General features: G+C 42.0%; 2 protein-coding genes across 2 annotated transcripts; both read left to right on the forward strand.

Moving 5' to 3' along the window:
- Window positions 1-842: 842 nt before the first annotated feature.
- Window positions 843-7,467, forward strand: LOC311175427 (acyl-coenzyme A thioesterase 1-like; the record flags this gene model as incomplete). Its single annotated transcript, XM_084240299.1, is given in 4 exon segments — window positions 843-1,419; window positions 4,014-4,216; window positions 6,863-7,436; window positions 7,439-7,467. Coding segments are annotated over 4 exon segments (1,383 nt in total).
- Window positions 7,468-16,593: 9,126 nt separating this feature from the next.
- ACOT4 (acyl-CoA thioesterase 4) lies at window positions 16,594-19,229 on the forward strand (the record flags this gene model as incomplete). The annotated part of the gene is made up of 3 exons (XM_084240814.1): window positions 16,594-17,050; window positions 17,661-17,863; window positions 18,624-19,229. The coding sequence occupies 3 exons, from the start codon at window positions 16,594-16,596 to the stop codon at window positions 19,227-19,229; spliced, it is 1,266 nt and encodes a 421-aa protein (XP_084096940.1).
- Window positions 19,230-19,934: the final 705 nt, after the last annotated feature.

Raw genomic sequence — 19,934 nt, forward strand, 5'->3', positions numbered from 1 at the left:
TAAAAGGAATAAAGACCAACCTCTAAGTCAGTGGGTGGGGCGCACACCCAACTGGATGGTAGAATGTAGAACGGTCCACACTCCACTCCAATAGGGGCTGATGGGAAATAGGGCTGGAGCTGGGGCTTTTGGCAGTTAAACTGCTGATGTGGTGTGGTGTCTGTGGAGAAGCCACCATCTAGCCACTTCGGGCTTTGTCTTTGGTTTCTGTTCAGCAGAGGTATCTGTGGTAGGACAGACAGCATCTATCTGGTCAGTGTCAGCTTGTCCATTCTCTCTCTTTTCTCACTCCATGTGTAAATAAATCCTATTATTGTTTTTCCCCCTGTGTCTGCTTTTGGGTTGTGTCCTGTGTTCTTAAGTATGCAGGTAAGGACCCACCAATTGGGGTAACTCGGGTCCCTTGGGTTTGCTCTGTTTCAGGCCTATAATTAATGAAGGTGTGAACTACCCAACAAAGTGATAAAACTTAATCCCAGTCCTGCCCTCCTGTTTGCCTTTAAGAGTTCGGCTACTAGAATTTTGCCAAGACGCCAGATTCTTCCAGAGCCAGCACTGGGTGAAAGGTACAGGAGATAACCAGCAAGTGGGGACTGCACAAGCCAAAGAGCTTGGAAATTCTTTCCTGAGGTGAAGTGAAGGTCTGTCAAACAGGAGGCTTTAAGCCAGTTCATACGCGTCGGTTTTTGCTCTTGCTTTTAAAGGCGGGACTGTAGCCCTCCCAACTCAACTTAGCATGCTGCTCCGTCATATCTGGGCGCTTAGTCCGCAGAGGGGCAGCCTGCCGCCAGAGGCGCGCTAGCCAGCGCCTGTTAGTGGACTAGAGTGTGAAGTACAAAAAGATGTCATGCCCCGCTGTCCTGAGAGCTTCCGTGCTCTACCGACGCGGTCCAAAGAAGTGGGTGGAGTTGCCAGGGGCCTCAAAGTTGACGCGGGGCGACCCAGTCTCCGCAAACTTTGCCCGGACGGTGGCGACGGTGACGGTGGAGCCCGCGGGCCGCTGCTGCTGGGACCAGCCGGTGCGCATCGCCGTGAGCGGCCTGGCCCCGGGGCAGCCCGTCACGCTGCGCGCGTCCCTGCGCGACGAGAAGGGCGCGCGCTTCCGGGCCCACGCGCGCTACTGCGCCGACGCCCGCGGCCTGCTGGACCTGGCGCGCGCGCCCGCGCTGGGGGGCAGCTTCGCGGGGCTCGAGCCCATGGGGCTCCTCTGGGCCCTGGAGCCCGAGAAGCCCTTGCGGCTGGTGAAGCGGGACGTGGAGACGCCCTTCGCCGTGGAGCTGGAGGTGCTGGACGGCCACGACCCAGAGACTGAGCGGCTGCTGGGCCGGACGGTGCACGAGCGCCACTTCTTGCCGTCTGGGGTGCGGCGGGAGCCGGTGCGCGCGGGCCGGGTGCGCGGCACGCTCTTCCTGCCGCCAGGTGAGCAACCCGCTTTGCTGAAGGTCAGTCCAAGTTCAAGTCCTTAGCCTTCTGCGGAATGTCAGCCTGGCAGGGGAGGTGGCTCTGCCGCTCCAAAACGGAAAGGCCAGTTAAAAGACAACACATAGGGTAACATACATCGGAAGAGGTATGAACCTGTACCGCTGAATCATATCCAGTGTTGTAAACCAGTATTACCTCAATAAAAATCAAGTGGCCATCAATAACAAGGAAAGGAAATTGACCTTGTAATTTCCCCACTTTTTTTTTGAAAATCCAGGGGCGCACATGTCAATCTCCTTGTTAGTAATTCTCTTCTCTTCTGAGTCAGGGTCATCATTAGTTGTGTTTATTCGTTGGTTTTAATTCTCTTCTGCAACTTTTTTATTATATTTTTTATATCGTTCTTCATTTTTGTACAATGTATGCCTTCTCATCTTGGTTATAGTCCCCGTGAAATTCCCACCACCAATCCACCCCTCTTCCATCACAATAGTCTCTTGTGCTCTTCCCACCCCTGTTTTGATCCTGCTCCCTTCTGCGCCCCTGCAGAATGTCTCTGGTTTATAGTTGCTTGTTGATTTTGATTTTCACTTTATTATAATTATTTTTCCTCCCTGATCCCTTATTTGGATTCTCTACATTCCTCCTACCCTTCTGCAACTTTGAAACACCCTTTCCTCCAATTTGGTCTGGCAGACAAGTAGAACAGTGACTTGTTTCCCACCATCATCCTTTATTGACTGTTGTAGTTTTTTTTTTTTTTTTAAAGATACCTTTTTATAAGTAGCTTTTTTTTTTTTTTTTAAAGTCAAACTACATTTATTTTTTTTTTTATAGAGGCATGTTTTATTTATTTATTTATTTGGTTGGTTGGTTTATACAAGCACTGGGTACAGTCAGAAGTACGGGAGGGTGAGAGAATTCACCAGAGCCAGAGCGGGGAGCAGAGCAGGCAGAAGGAGCGAAGTACACTGCTGAGGGGAGCAGCGGGCGGCAGGAGAGGTCTGCGCGCCATGTGGGACCCTCCTCCGGTGGCCTGGGAGCAGCCGGCGATTGAACTGGTGCCGCAGAGGCCGCGGGCAAATTCGCAACCCAGCGCTCAACCGCTGCGCCACCGAGGAGGCCCATAAGTAGCTTTATAAGTAGTTTCAATTTTTATTTTTTTTAAGTTCCTTAATTTTGCAACTTTGTATTCAACACCCACAATATATTATGGTTTAAGAAAATTAACATGAAGGTAGATGGCCTCTGGCTACCAACCCGAAATTTGACATTTTTTGGTAATTTTACGAGCATATAAAAAGCAACTAGCCTGGGGGTGGGGAGGGGGAAGAAAGGTGCTTATCCTCACTGGGAATCAGGAAAACACACACAAAATGAAGCTACACAATCATTTCACACCCTCAAAATTTGCCAAAATTCAAGTTTAACATTACCAATAATTGACAAGTATACAGAGAAGAGGAATGCATACACTGCTAAAAGGAATATAGTTATTCCTTTGTTTAGTTATTCCAATTTGTTTTTACTTAGAAAGTTGACAGTGTCATTCTCCTGGTACATGTGCACCATTATATGTATTGTAGGGTCAAAAGCAACTGGAAACAGGTCAGATATCCATCAGCAATAGAACTGATGAGTGAACAGGTATATGTACAACAGCAAAAGTGACTGAACTGCAGCTACAAGAATTAACAGAAGAATCTGAAAAATAATGTTGAGTGAAACAGTCAAGTACCAGAACATCTCAACATCATTTTATTTAAAGCAAAATAAACAAAATACTAGTTAAGGTACACATTTAAATAGTAAGTCTGTAATGAATTCAAGAGAATGATAAAATTCCAGGATAGTAGAAAGGGAGGGAAGGGGGACAGGTACTCATGGAGCTTTGATGGTTAGTATACTCTAAGTTATTTAAGTATTGGATATAAAATAATTGCCTTATCTAGCATAATGCTTTCGAGATACATTCATGTTGCTCCATATATCACTAGTTCCTGCTTGTTTCTTAATGGTACCCCAATATATTGCTATAGTACAGTTTACTTATTTACCAGTTGAATTTGGTTTTAAGTATTTGGAGATTATGAATAAAGTCACTGTAAACACATACTAGTATTTATATGAACTCAGTTTTCACTTTTCTTAGGTAAATATGTAGGAGTGAGTTTGCTGGGTCATATGGTAAGTATATAAGAAATTGCCCAACTGTTTTCCAAAGTGGCTGTATCATTTTTGCATTTCCACCAGGAATGTATGAGGGTTCCAGTCACTCTGCTACATTAGTATTTGGGATTGTCAGTTGAAGGGGTGGGGGAAGATTGTGCAGTGATGTTGCTATTTTCATTGCTTGTAAATTATTTTTAATCACAAAAGTAATACAACTATTTGTAAAAACCTGTGGAGGCTCTCGATGTAGAGGGGAATGTGGATTTATTTTATTTATCTTATCACTGTCTGGGTTTTTGAAGACCAGAGGTCTTGTAGCATTTCTTATTGTCACAGAGGATGTTGACATCACGGGTGGGCAACAAATGGCTTTTAACAGCACTACAGAGTTTCAGTTTTGTGTTTTGTTTCTTCCAAAGAACCCGGACCCTTCCCTGGAATTGTGGATATTTTTGGAGCTGGAGGTGGCCTTCCAGAATATCGAGCTAGTCTGCTGGCTGGGAAGGGTTTTGCTGTAATGGCTTTGGCTTATTATAAGTATGAAGACCTCCCCAAAGACTTAAACAACCTTCACCTGGAGTACTTTGACGAAGCTGTGAACTACCTGCTTAATCACCCTCAGGTTGGAACTTCTCTAATTTTTGTGGTCTACATATCAGGTCTACTATGGTCTTCATAAATGCTCCTGGTTTTCACAGAACTTGACAAATTCAGGACAGCCACCAACACACTATCTTCTCATAGACAGTTTCTATGTAGTTATATATTACTATGTTTCCTGCTAGTAAAGATGTTCTTAGTTGATATTATGGAATTTAAAATTCTAGTATGTTATAGTATTTAATAGTGAACCCAAACACATTTGAGAACCCTGAATTTGACCAGTAAGGAAAGAGGAAGGTGACAGGATCACTATCTACAGAAGGCCCCAATTTAATGTTTCTGTTTAACAGCCCCTTCTTCCTCATACTCCCTCTGAGAACACAGCATTAAATTTTAAAGGAGAATCTGGAAGCCAGAGAACTAGGTACTAGAGAACCTCCCCACCCCCTTGGAAATATTTTGACAGTTTTAGACAGGGTATCAGAAGATAAACCTTGCTCATTTTAGTTTCTTTAAATCTATTTTACAATTTAATCAGTGCTCACAGTGGATTTAAGCTTTGGGGCTTTTGGAAAGGGGTGTAGTGGGACCAGCATAAGATGGAGATAGAGAAAAGTTAAATTTAAGTTTTGATTTTGCCAAATTTTAGTTCCATGATATTGGAACCTCTGTGTCCTCCTTTGAAAAATTGAGATAATAACATTATCATCTAATTCCTTGTACTTGTATGAGGAATAAACTGTTGAAACAAGTCAAAGGTATTATTGCAGAAGCCAGGAGAGGAAAAAAAAAGAAAAGACTGCTGTTGAGAAGTCAATCAAATGGCCATTTATAATACAAGATTTTGTAATACAAGATTTTAGTAACTGACAAAAGCAGTCCTTATAAAGAATACAAATCCAGGCCCTCCCTGGTGGCACAGCGGGTTGAGCACAGCGCTGTGAAGCTGTCTGCAGCCTCTGCAATGCCTGTTTGATTACAGGCTGGCTAGGGAGATTGGGGGGGGCAGACCTCTGCTGTCTCGCCAGCTGCTCCCCTCAGCCGTGTACTTTGGTCCCTCTTTCTGTTCTGCTCCCCACTCTGTCTCTGGTGACTCCTCTCACCCTCCCGTGCCTCTAGCCTGTACCCTAGATCTTGTATAAAAATAAATAAATCTTTAAAAAAAAAAGAATACAAATCCAAATTGCCTGAAAGGATAAAATAGAGAATAGAAAAAAGAAATAAAACAACTACAGACAACTTTTCACAGATTGTGCTATGAAAGAGTAGAAAACTAGGGCAAGATGGATGTGACTTTGAGAGATTGTTATTAAAATTTGGGAGTTATGAAAGCTTTAACTACATTGATGGGAATAAGCCAGTAGAGGATAAAGTTGAGAGAGAGAGAAAGAAAGAGAATGCTAGCACAGAGGGGTGACCTTTAATACTTCTTTGGAAACAGGAGGGAAGGCAGAAAGCTTGAATTTTAAGCAGATTTGACAAAACTTAATGAGAAATGAGAAGAGTGCCTGTCTTATAACTTCAATTTTCTTCATGAAGTATGAAGAGCTGAAAGTGAAGCTGGATAGATGGGAAGTGAGATCATGAGATAGGTAGTAATAGTGAAAGATATGGTAGTAGTCAAGGTCTCAATGAAATAGAAATGTGCGGTACTAGATGGCTAAACTATAAGTATTTAAAGACGATGATCAGGGCCTCCCCGGTGGCGCAGCGGTTGAGCGCTGGGTTGCGAAGCTGCCCGCGGCCTCTGCGGCGCCGGTTCGATCCCCGGCTGCTCCCCGGCCACTGGAGGAGGGTCCCGCATGGTGCGCAGACCTCTCCTGCCGCCCGCTGCGCCCCTCAGCAGTGTACTTCGGTCCTTCTGCCTGCTCTGCTCCCCGCTCTGGCTCTGGTGAATTCTCTCACCCTCCCGCGCTTCTGACTGTACCCAGTGCATGTATAAACAAAACAAACAAACAAATAAATAAAAAACATGCCTCTATTAAAAAAAATAAAAAAAATAAAGACGATGATCAGAGAGTAGTGTTTGAAACTGAGGTTTTAGAGATGATGTACTTAAGAAGGTTAGGCTTAGGGCCTCCCTGGTGGCGCAGCGGTTGAGCGCTGGGTTGCGAAGCTGCCCGCAGCCTCTGCAGCACCGGTTGGATCCCCGCTCACCGGGTGAGGGTCCCACATGGCGGCATGCAGACCTCTCCTGCCGCCCGCTGCTCCCCTCAGCAGTGTACTTCCTCACTCTGCCTGTTCTACTCTCCGCTCTGGCTCTGGTGAATTCTCTCGCCCTCCCACGCTTCTGACTGTACCCAGTGCTTGTATGAATAAATAAATAAATCTTAAAAAAAAAAGAAAAAAAGAGAGGGTTAGGTTTAGGTTCTGACAATGGAAGTGGGTTGTTGAGGACAGATAGAGTAAAAGATTGTTGGAGGTATCAGTGAGGGACAGAGAGGCCAAAGTATTCGATGGTTCATCCACATGGTTGTTGAAGTCACCAAGAATTAAGGAAATAAGATGAAGAAAGGAACAAGAAGTAAAAATCCCAAGGATGCAAACCTTGATAAATGCAAGAACCTGGATTCAGCCTCAGTTCCACCTGAGTACCAAGTTCTGGCACCATCCACCACACTGCATGTTCATGGGCTTATTCTCCTTTTTCCTCTATTTTTCGCAGGTAAAGGGTCCAGGAGTCGGGCTGCTTGGAATTTCCAAAGGGGGCGAACTCTGCCTCTCCATGGCCTCATTCCTGAAGGGCATCACTGCTTGTGTCATTATCAATGGCTCTGTGATCAATGTTGCAGGAGCCTTACACTACAAGGGTGAAATCCTGACACCTGCACCTGTCAACCGAAATCGAATCAAGATGACTAAAGATGGCTTTTCAGACATCTTGGATATCTTTAATAAACCTTTGGAAGAAGCTGACCAGAAGAGTTTGATTCCTGTGGAAAGGGCTGAAAGTGCCTTCCTGTTCCTCGTAGGGCAGGATGACCACAACTGGCACAGTGAATACTATGCCAGTGAAGCTTCTAAGTGCTTACAGGTCTCTGGTAAAGAGAAGCCCCAGGTCATCCTTTACCCAGGGACAGGACACTATATTGAGCCCCCTTACTTTCCCCTGTGCCCAGCTTCCCTGCACACCTTAGTGGACCGTCCTGTCATCTGGGGAGGAGAGCCCAGGGCTCATGCCATGGCCCAGGAGGATGCTTGGAAGAAGCTCCAGACTTTCTTTCACAAACACTTGGGTGGGAAAAGGAGACAATTCCAGTAAAACTGTAATCTTTTATTCCAGTGTGGTATCACTGATGCTGATCTTTCCTGAGAACAGCTGCCACAATTAGTGTGCATGTGGTTTTATTCTTTTAAATAACTCCTTAGAGTCCCTCCCCTTGTTAAAATGAACTTACCAAGATTTGAACTCCTCAAGATTTTTAGAAACTACATACCTTTTTAGTCGTTTGGTGGGAGTGATTCTGCAGAAAACACGAGAGAGGGAAAACCTGTATCACAACACAACTGACAAGGCTCTAGCTCTGAAACGAAGATTAAAACCGATTAACAGTGTCTTGTATTGAATATATACAACTGGTGCTCAGTAATAATTCATTGTTACTATTGTGTGTTGCATTTGTTTACATTTAATTTGATTAATAAATAATTACTGTGGAAGAAAAACATGTAATGTTAAAAATTGTATTAGTTTTGCATTTCTCCTTTAAGAACGGAAATTAATAACATCTTAGCTATAAACTGTGAGAGATGTAAAACTACTAAAAATTTTCAATGCAAATACATTCTTAGTTTGTTATCTTCTACTTGGGTAAATACAAGTTTCCTAGTGCAAATAATTTTAAGTTCTGACCTTATTTACACATGTGGGCCTTTATGAGTATGTTTCTTTGAAATATAATAAAACATTTAGATTAATTACAAAATGACTGTAATAATGATTAATGTGAAGATAAATGTTGATTTAATATTTGAATCACATAAGTAATCCCACAATAAACTCACTAACCTTTTCTTTTTTTTAAGATTTATTTATTTATTTATTTATTTATTTATACAAGCACTGGGTACAGTCAGAAGAGCGGGAGGGTGAGAGAATTCACCAGAGCCAAAGGGGAGAGCAAAGCAGGCAGACTGACGAAGTACACTGCTGAGGGGAGAAGTGGGTGGCAGGAGAGGCCTGTGCACCATGTGGGACCCTTGCCCGGTGGCCGGGGATCGAACTGGCGCTGCAGAGGCTGCAGGCAGCTTCGCAACCCAGTGCTCAACCACTGCACCACCAGCGAAGCCCAATAAACTTACTAACCTTTTCTTAAAGCTTAATGTATTTAAAGTAAAAAATACCTTAACTTATGATTATGGTATTGTTTCCTCAAATTTCATATTATAAAGCAATTCCTGTCCATTTTTTTCCTTTGAAATTCAAAAACAGTACAGTGCTCTTTTTGTCAGCTTTTCCTTCTATACTGCTGTGTGCTCATCATTTAATGCCACCAATCTGTGAGGCAGGTGTCACCTCATTTTGCAGATGAGGAAATTCAGTCTCAGAGAAATTCAAATCATAGTAAATGTAGAGCTGGACTTAGTATCTCTCAGTCCAGTTTCTTCTTTCTTTGTTATACCTGTCCATATTCTCTGCAGGGTAACAGCTCCAGTCAGGGGAAAGGAAGTAGTTCTCCTTTCTCTAACATAAAATTTCAATGAATTCCTAGATTTGCAGTGCAGATGAGGCAGGGGATTGTTTCAGAGTACTGGATGTTAAAAATACATTAAAAATAGATCTAGAGTAGCTGACAGTCAACTATGAGCCCTTGATTGTTAACAATGTGTAAGTGATTTGCCTTTTGTTCCTACCTTTTTCCTCTTTTTAAATTTTTCTCTTCCCACTACTGCCTGTTTACAGGATTGTCCAAGACAGTCCAAGGACTCTGATTTTGATCCTTTCATCTTGGACTTGCTTGGCCCTTCTGTGTCTTTCCTATGGTCCCCTGCTAGAAGGTGCCTTAGACTTGTGGCAAGTTTTCAGTTCTCAGCGGCCTAGCTGTGGGCCAAGCCTATTTGTGTGGGCATTTACCCACAAGGAGATGGGTAACTTTGGGTGTTTCATTGGGAAACTATTCTCTTCTCTCTCTACACACATTAATACTATTAAAGTTCTTTTTTTTTTTTAAAGATATTTATTTATATAAGAACCGGGGTACAGGCCAGATGCGCGGGAGGGTGAGAGGATTCACCAGAGACAGAATGGGGAAGAGAACAGGCACACCAACGAAATACACTGCTGAGAGGAGCAGCAGGGGAGGCAGGAGGGGTCTGCTGCACCATGTGTGACCCTTGCCCGCCGGCCGGCCAGCCAGGATCAAATGGGTGCTGCAGAGGCTGTGACAGCTTAATAGGGCAGCGCTCACCAGCCTGCGCCACCAGGGGAGACCCTAAAGTTCTTTTCTATTAAAGTTCTATCACACTAAGAGTTTGCCCCTCAGTCTGCATGCTAGTAATTCTACATACATTTGCCACATTACTTGTTACTTGCCAATTACACCACCACTTGTTACTTGCCAGTTACACCACCTTGTTACTTGCCAATTAAATGGTATGTACATGTGTGAATATATGAGTGTTAGGTTCTGCAAGATGGAGTTGATAGAAATCATTTTAAGAAATGAAAATAAGAGACTCAGGGCCTCCCTGGTGGCGCAGAGGTTGAGCGCTGGGTTGCAAAACTGCCCGCAGCCTCTGCAGTGCTGGTTTGATCCCCGGCTGCTCCCCAGCTGCTCCCCGGCCACCAGAGGAGGGTCCCACGTGGCGCGCAGACCTCTCCTGCCGCCCGCTGCTCCCCTCAGCAGTGTACTTCGGTCCTTCTGCCTGCTCTGCTCCCCGCTCTGGCTTTGGTGAATTCTCTCACCCTTCTGCGCTTCTGACTGTACCCAGTGCTTGTATAAATAAATAAATAAATAAATCTTTTTTTAAAAAAGAATTTATTAAAAAAAAGAAAATAAGAGACTCAGTGCTAGAGTATAAGGAACATATAAAACAGGAGTGTGGTAAAACTACAGAGCTAAGAGAATGCTATGGGGTCAGTAGCCTCAAATGTATATAATTAAACAGGCAAAGGGAGACCTTAAAGATTTGTAAGAAGAGGAGGATATAACTGACAATACACTTCAGAAAAATAATATGGTGTTGAGTACCTGCCGGGGACCAGCCTCCGGCAAAATGTCGTGTCAGGAGTTCCTGAAAGGATGAGACGGCGTCGGCGAAAACGAAAGAACTGAAACTTAAGGGCTGAAAGGGAGGGAAATGAGGAGACACCGACACTTGGTGAGGTGTTAGTATCTTCTGCCGAGAGACTCAGCAGGTCTTTATTTATTCATTATTAGTAATAATAATAAGGAAATACATTATCATGTGTAAAGCAAAAACAATTAGTATATTATGTTTCCATAGACTACTGGCCCCTACAGGTCTCAGCTAGACGGCAGCTTTCAAGGTTAACAGATAATAAACCAAACCTAACATTAAAGCTACTTATTTTTTCATTTAGACAATTATTTAAAACAGTGAATAGCCGCCAGTGCATCCCTATCAGCTAAAGCCTAAGCATCAAAGGACTATTCTATTCACATGACCTTCAGCCGGAGACCAGCTGCTGCTCAGCTATCAGAACTTTTTCTACCTAGAAATTCCTTAACTCAAATAGCTTCATATTAAAAACTTTCCCAAGAAACTTCAAGAGAAAACAAAATAGAAGGACCTACTATGATTATTGTATTGTAATGCTTGTCAGGCATGTTCAATAACTTGTCTCCCATTGTCAAGTGAGCCAAACAGCCCAACAACTAATTTCTAAACAAACAATTTTCCGTGCTATTTACTTACAGTATGCTGATACATATAATTTATTGCCTAATATACTTTCTGATAAATTTTTCTCTATGTCCATGAACAAAAAGCAAAGGGATGTCAGATCTTCAGCCCCACGGTGTGAGGCCCTTTCTCTTAGCTGCTTGTCAGTATCCTATCTGGCTGGGGCAACAAGACCTCCTGCAGCAAGTACCCACATGGATACCACTGTAATATTAAAGAGCTCTAGTGTAATGGCTTATAGGAAGTATGGACCGTTTGTATCTTACACATTTTATAGGATCTCATAATTTCTTGGTACTTTCTAGTTAGACCCAAAAGATGGAGGGAGGAAGGAAGGACTGTTGCCTTTCCTTCTGAGTAGTAAGTGGGAGCCCATTCTGTGTGGACATTGGGATGGATCTAGAGAGACCCCAGGGGCAGGAAATTTATGAAAAAAAATTAAGGCATGGAACATAGCAATACATACTGTTTTACTAGCAGCAATAGTCTTTGATAGTGACCAACAAATTTGTGAAATAGAACAGGCTCAGCACCAAGTTTACTTAGCTTTAAGAATTCAGAATACAACAATAAAAAAATAAAACAAAAATAAGAAAAAACCCACAAATATAACAAAAGAAATCAGGACAAGAGAAAGCATAGCTGCAGTATCAATGAGGTCACCCAACAACAGATACCAAGTCCTTCCACACTCAGGTGGTTTGTGGTCAAGAGAGAGAAGTCTGAGAACCTGGGGATACTTTGGGTTTCAATTTAAAAGGCTCCACAGAGAGGTGAACAGGAAGTCAGAAAAAGTTCCCCAATGTGTATTAAAAAATTAACTCTAGCAAGAGAGGTTTGGCCTTTACTTTTGGTTACTGGAAGGTGATCCCTATGTCCTTGGGATGTGATGCCAGAAGCAGTCTCTTTACTGAGGGGCCTTGGGGCACACTGAATGATTTGGGTGGGTCACACACTTAGGATAAGGACTAGCCAGACCAGAAAAATGAACAATGTTATTTAGGGTGTGGACTGTCCACACTTTAGGATAAGGACTGGTCACACCAGAAAGATCAACAATGTGATTTAGGGTGAAGCCTTTGGGTATCATCAGTCCACCTGCAGACTAAGATCAACCATGTGGACAATCAATCAATTATGCCTACATAATGAAGCCCCAATAAAATTCTGAAAAACAAGGCTTGGGTGACCTTTCCTGGTTGTGTTATTATCAGAAATCTGTGCTAGGAGATTATCACATCTTGACCCCATGAAGAGAGTAACACATGCTTCATATTAGGAACTTCCCTGGACTCTACCTTATGCACCTCTTCCCTTGCATGATTTTAATCCTTATCTTATCCTGTAACTCACCATAACCACAAATATAATAGCTTCCAGTGAGTTCAATGAGTCCTTCTAGCAAAGTATTGAAACTATCAAAGTAATTTGGGGACCACCCTAAACTTGCATTTGGGGTCAGGATTAAAGTCTCTAAAAACTATTCCTTCTAACTTTGTTGTTTGCCCCAAACTCTTTGCATCAAAAATAATGTAGAGGATAATTTATCATTTCTTTGGCTGTCTAGCATCTGAACCTCCTTTTTAAATGAGCAGAATTTAGTAATAGCCTTATGAAACTTGTTGGGATACAGAGCCAACCTATCATAACAGAAGTTAGAAAGAACATTAGGGCTAGGGATGCTTGTTAGTGATAGCAAATCCCCCAAACTTCTCTTAAACAAAACAGACATTAATTTCTCTTTCAGAAAATTTAATAACATTAATTTCCATATGAACAGAAGATAACAAAAGATAACAAAGTAGGGCAAGAAATAAGCATAGAAGAAGCACAGAGAAAGTACACAATAAAGTGGTAGAAATATCTGAACATATCAGTAAACACAATAATCACTGATGGATCAAACTTGCCTGTTAACAGACTTGATCAGATGGAGTTTTTTTAAACATTAATTAAAGCCATCTCTAGCAGATATACCAAATACTTAAAAAAAATATATAAGAAAGTAAAAAAAGAGAAAGAGAAATATACCTAGCAAATACTAACAAAAAGAAAAGTGGTATAACTTTACTAATATCAACAATGAGTTCAAGTGGGGGAAAGCACATTACTATAGAAAAAGAAAATTGTTTTTTTAAAAAAGTTCATCTTACCAAGATATAGCAACACAAAAATTGTTGCACTAAATAAGATCACTTCAAAATATAAATGATAGAAGTAGTTGAAGAAAATATGGTGAATTACTATGCTAATTTGAGAGTGTCTGCTTAGGTTTCCTCAAAAGCAGACCCTGATCAATGAGTCCAAAAAAAAAAAAAAAAAACAACATAGCCCACATGGGACTAACAGATAGGACACTGCATCCAAAAATAACTAAATATACATTTTTCTCAAGCATATGTGGATCATTCTCCAGGATCAAACATATACTGGGCCACAAGACAAATATCAACAAATACATGAAAACTGAAATCATACCAACTATTAACATAAAAGCATCAAACTAGAAATCAACTATGAAAAGAAAGCAAGCACCCCCTCCCCATTATGTGGAGATTGAACAACACAGTACTGAAAGACCATTGGGTTAATGAGGAAATCAAAGAAGAAATTAAAAAGTACCCTGAGATGAATGACAGTAAGGAATTTTCCAGAATGTATGGGACACAGCAAAAGCAGTAATAAGAGTGTATAGCAATACAGACCCACATCAAGAAATAAGAAAGAACTCAAAGAAACAACCTATTCTCCCATCTTGAGGAACTTGAAAAAAGAACAACAAGCCAGTAGAAGAATGGAAATAATAAAAATTCAAGCAGAAATAAATGAAATGGAAATTAAAAAAGACAATCCAAAATATCAATAAAACCAAGAGCTGGATCTTTGGGGAAAAAAAAAAAACACAACAAAATAGACAAACTTCTAGCCAAACTTACAAAGAAAAAAAGGGAGAAAACTCAAATAAGATCATAAATGGAAAAGAAGAAATTACAACAGACACAGCAGAAATCCAGAAGATAATCAGAGATTACTATGAACATTTATATGCAAACAAGTTCAACAATTTAGATGAGAGGGACAAATTCTTAGGACTATACAGTCATCCAAAGCTGAATAAAGAAGAAATAGAAAACCTAAACAAACTAATTACAAGCAAAAAAAATTGAAACCATAATCAAAACCCTCTCCAGAAACAAAAGCCCAGGACCAGATGGTTTCACAGAGCTCTACCAAACGTTCAAAGATGAACTGGCACAAAGGTGCCTATCCTACAAAAACTCTCCAAAAATTGAGAAAGAAGGAATACTACTTAAACACATTTTACAAAGCCAACATTACACTGATATCAAAACCAAACAAAGACAACATAAAAAAGGAAAATTACAGGCCAATTCCCTAATGAACACAGAAGCAAAAGTCTTCAATAAATTCCTAGCAAACCAAATCATCCAACAATGCATCAAAAAGATAATATACAACAACAATGCATCAAAAAGATAATAATGAACAAGTAGAATTTATTCCAGCGTCACAAGGACAGTTCAACATCCAAAATCAATTAATGTAATTCAATACATCAACAAAAAGAAAGAAAAGCAAAAACTGTATGATCATATCAACAGATGCTGAGAAAATATTTAATAAATCTATTTACGATGAAGATCCTCAAAAATCTTGGGACAAAAGGAGCATAACAACATAATAAATGCCGTACACAACAAACCCACAGCTAACGTCATTCTTAGTGGTAAAATACTGAAAGCCCTCCCTTTAAGATCTGAAACAAGACAAGGATGTCCACTCTCACCACCGCTTTTCAATATAATACTAGAAGTACTAGCTAGAGCAATTAGGCAAGAGAAAGACATACAGGAATCCAAATAGGGAAAGAAGTAAAACCATCACTATTGTAGGTGATATGATAATATATAGAGAGAAATGTAAAAACTCCACAGAAAACTAATTAAAGCAATAAACCATTTTAGTAAGGTAGCAGGTTACAAAATCAACACACAAAAATTAGTAGCCTTCCTATATGCAAACAATCACTGTGAATAAGAAATTAAGAAATCCATCCCATTTACAGTTGTACCCCCAAAAATTAAATACCTGGGAATAAACCTAACAAAGGAGGTGAAAAACCTATACAAAGAAAATTACAAAACAAGACATGCAAAAAAAGACATTACCTGCTCACAGATTGGAAGAATTAGCATTATCAAAATGGCCATCCTACCACTATCACCTTTGATTCTCACATGGGAGGCATTTATCGCCTTGCACAGAATTCTTGAGACCCAGAGAGACAATAAATTTGCTTAAGGCTACAGAACTAGTCAGTGCTGATTACATTTCACCACCACACTACTGCTTAACTTTGAGTTTCATTTTTGAAGTTAGTCAAGGCTCTGACACTAGAGGGCAATCCTTAGTAGCTTAACATTCTCCAAGCCTCAGGTTCCTCTTCTGCAACATTTGGAAAACAGTCCCAGTGTTTTGTGAACATGTTAAATTTTTTATGTCAAACAGACAGACATTGACAGTGTAGCTATTATAATGACAAATATAAAATCCCTGAACACTCTATTTATATTGCTTCTAGGGTCACATTCAAAAGGCTGACTTTTAGTATCCTCTAAGGCTGAACATTCTTGTTCCTTATGATACAGCAATTCCACTCTCAGGTATATACCCCACTGAAAGACACATATATCTCTATCAAAAGAGAGCTTCTTGGATGTTCATAATAATCCCAAACTGGGAACCACCAAATGCCCATTGGCAGCCAAATTGACAAATCATTTTATCATCACAGAAAGGAATACTATTTAGCAGTGATAATGAACAATCTATAACTATACCCCAAAATATTAATAAGCCTCACAAACACAAGCATTTTGAGGGAAAGCAAAAAGACACTGAAGAGGGCCCCTTGAAGGATTCATTGCCATTAAATGCAGTCAGGAAAACCCAGCCCATTTTGTTCGAATCAGGATAGAGTTGCTTTTGGGAAGGGGAACATGCCCAGAGTGGAAATGAGCACTAGTAATGACGCTTCTGGATCCCTGAGCTGGGTTGTACGCGTTGTGAAAATTCACTCTGTTGTGCACTTGAAACTTGTGCACTTTTTCGACGTATATTTTAGTTAATAGTTTTTTAAGTTGCCCTTACCATGAAGAGGCTGGAATTTTTGGAATTCTGCATTAACTCCTTCATCTCTGGTTTACCTCCGGTCCGATTACTCAATAACTTGCACTCCAACGAGTGAGAGTGGTTTGAGGCAAAGAAGCTTCCAGCGGGCAGAGCTCAGGGCCACACCCAGATTTCAGGCGGCCTCTGAGAGCCTCTCTAGAGGACAACCTGGTGTTTTTACTTCAGACAAGTTCAGAGCGCGGGGTCCGCGGGTCTGAAGCGCTCACACGCCTCCTCAGGCGGCTCAGTGCCCGACCTCTCACGACCTGGGACGCGACTGTGGCCTGGCCTGCAGCCTCCAGCTCAGAGTCCGCACAGCGGCAGTGCAAGGCCAGGATGGCGGCGACGGTGACGGTGGAGCCCGCGGGCCGCTGCTGCTGGGACCAGCCGGTGCGCATCGCCGTGAGCGGCCTGGCCCCGGGGCAGCCCGTCACGCTGCGCGCGTCCCTGCGCGACGAGAAGGGCGCGCGCTTCCGGGCCCACGCGCGCTACTGCGCCGACGCCCGCGGCCTGCTGGACCTGGCGCGCGCGCCCGCGCTGGGGGGCAGCTTCGCGGGGCTCGAGCCCATGGGGCTCCTCTGGGCCCTGGAGCCCGAGAAGCCTTTTTGGCGGTTTCTGAAGCGGGACGTGGAGACGCCCTTCGCCGTGGAGCTGGAGGTGCTGGACGGCCACGACCCAGGGACTGAGCGGCTCCTGGGCCGGACGGTGCACGAGCGCCACTTCTTGGCGCCTGGGGTGCGGCGGGAGCCCGTGCGCGCGGGCCGGGTGCGCGGCACGCTCTTCCTGCCGCCAGGTGAGCCGGGGTCTTGGGGCTTCCGAGCTTGCGCTCTGGGCCACCGGTGCTTTCAGAACTGCTTTAAGCGGGGTTTGCCTCGGGAGTACGGTCTAGAGAAGCTGACACGGACTGAATCAGCGGCCACATTACTGAACTAGAGGATTTTGGTATGTTCGGTTCTGTGCTATGCGTTTTGTTTGCATTAGCTCGCTTAATCTCTAATATCTAGACATCTAAGCCATCAGTGCACAAAAAAAGCCAGGGGTTAATGCAACACTATATAAAGCTTTGTTTCAAGATCCTTAATTCTGTGTCTCTAAAGGAACACATGCACTTTCTCCGTTCAAGATGTAGTTATTAATGACTTTATTACTCTTCCTCACAGCTAAAGATTCTTAGAATCCTGCAATTTTCCTAGAATCATATAGAGAGTAAACTAATCAGTTCAGGAGTACCTTGGAGACTTTCTGTCCTCAAGGAACTTGTATCCCTTTTCAGTAGTGACTCAAGGAGCTGTTTTCTTTCTTTTAATCATAGAAACCCATTAAATAACTTAGAAGAATCTCTGAAAGGAAAACAAATTCTTTAGGTTGTATTATATCTTCCTTTATAATATTCCCTTCTCTAGGACCTGGACCTTTCCCAGGGATCATTGACATCTTTGGTGTTGGAGGGGGCCTGATGGAATATAGAGCCAGTCTTCTGGCTGGCCATGGCTTTGCCACCATGGCTTTAGCTTATTATGACTTTGAAGATCTCCCCAAGAACATTGACACCATCCACCTGGACTACTTTGAAGAAGCGCTGTGCTACATGCTTCAACACTCCCAGGTTCTGCTAAAGTCTTTCATGTTATCATTCTTTCTAGAAATATCTCTAGAGAGAGTGTTGCTTGCACTTATGGTGTTGGTGCACTGATGATGCCCTAAATGTTCACAGATTTTGTTTGGAGACATCTTTGGCTTTAGTTGTCTGTCTCCACTTTCTCTGTCAGAGTAATAATGCAGAAATCATCATAAAATCCACGTGAGATTTTATTTACTGGAATTGAGTGATAGTAAAAAATTCCTTTTATTCAACAAGTAGTTTCTAATTAAGTAGGTTTGAATGCTTGTTTTTAATCTATAATTTTCTGATATCAGATTTTGATCTGAACTTGCCCACCCATTTCAAAAACTAAGAAATACTTTATTAGACTGTGAAGTCTTTCTTTGTTTCTGTAAAGTTAATCATTTGTGGATATATTTAGATGGGGTCTGATGAATGATTCACCTCTTGGAAAAGAAAACTTATTTCCACAAAGATACCCAAGCACACTGAAACTTTGATCATGCCCACCTGATGAAGCCCTAAACCTAGCCAGTCTTCATGACTCAGCGTTCTGTAGTGTATGAGGCCCTAGTTTATAACCAGTTCCCAAGTTTGCCAGTGTCCAGCTAGATATTCTTTAAGTGGGAAGAAGCTCCTCTGTCAACTGAGGTTGATTCTCTTGTGGCCAATTCACAAATTAGAGATAGCAACATCTCTAGTTGCATTTAGAAAAGCATTTTTCTGTGGGTAGATTCTTGACTCTTCTCTCCTTTTTTTCCAGGTAAAGGGCCCAGACATTGGGCTTCTGGGCATTTCTTTGGGAGCTGATATTTGTCTCTCCATGGCCTCATTTATGAAGAATATCTCGGCGATAGTTTCCATCAATGGATCTGGATTCTCTGCAAGCAGACCCATACACTACAAGCAGACTAGCATCCCACCATTGGGCCATGATGTGAGGAGAGTCAAGATAGCTTTCTCAGGTCTCCTGGACATTTTGGATATGCGGAATGATATTGTTGGAGGATGTGAGAACCCCTGCATGATTCCAATGGAGAAGGCCCAGGGGCCCATCCTCTTTATTGCTGGTCAGGATGATCATAACTGGAGGAGTGAGTTATATACCCAAAAAGCTTCTGAACGGTTACAGGCCCATGGAAAGGAAAAACCCCAGATCATTTCTTACCCTGGGGCTGGGCATTATATTGAGCCTCCTTATTTCCCCTTCTGCCCAGCTTCTGTGCACAAACTACTGGACCAACGTGTGATCTGGGGTGGGGAGCCCAGGGCTCATTCTAAGGCCCAGATAGATGCTTGGGAGCAAATTCTAACCTTCTTCGGCAAACACCTTGGAGGTACTCAGAAACGAGCTTGCTCCAAATTGTAATGCTTTGGTCTTATTGACACAGGCGATTTAAGGTGTTAATAATGTCAATCAACTATTCTCTGGATAACATTAAATTCATGTCATTCATATTAGTGATATATTTTAGATAACTCTTTTGAATAAGTTATTTTCATTAATTTTACTCACAACACATACCTATTGTAAAAGATCAATTAGAGGTATACAACACCAAAAAGTAAAAAGCACCTCTAATGTTAAAATTTGTGTTTTCATCTTGATTTTTTTTACTTAACACTTTGAGATATAGAGAAATTCAAAGTTGAACAAATACTGGGTTACTTTTTCCATCACCAGGAGAAAATGAGCATTTAGTGTTTACACCTGGCTCAACTAGCAGTGACAGAATTTTCATTGACCAAAAATGTACAGAGAGGTGTTGATATAAGGAAAGCCAACTGACCTTTTCCTCATGTATATCAGAGAAGAATCCTTTTCTTGGAAGAGTAGGAGTAAAGAAGTTAAATCTAAACTGTGCTCTGAGGGTGACTATGCCCTGTTTTCCTTCTTGCTTCCTGGCTTAAGAATAGACTTTGGAAAATCAAGGCATGTCAATTTTAGATTTCAACATTCACATTTCAACATCAGGCCTACACAACATTGTGTAAGTGTATTTGAAGAGATAATGACTGAGAATTTTCCAAAACTGACAAAGATATGAAGCTGCACATTCAAGAAGCACTATGT

The sequence above is a fragment of the Talpa europaea genome (genome assembly GCF_964194135.1).
Source record: "Talpa europaea genome assembly, chromosome: 8".
NCBI classification, from domain to species: Eukaryota; Metazoa; Chordata; class Mammalia; order Eulipotyphla; family Talpidae; genus Talpa; species Talpa europaea.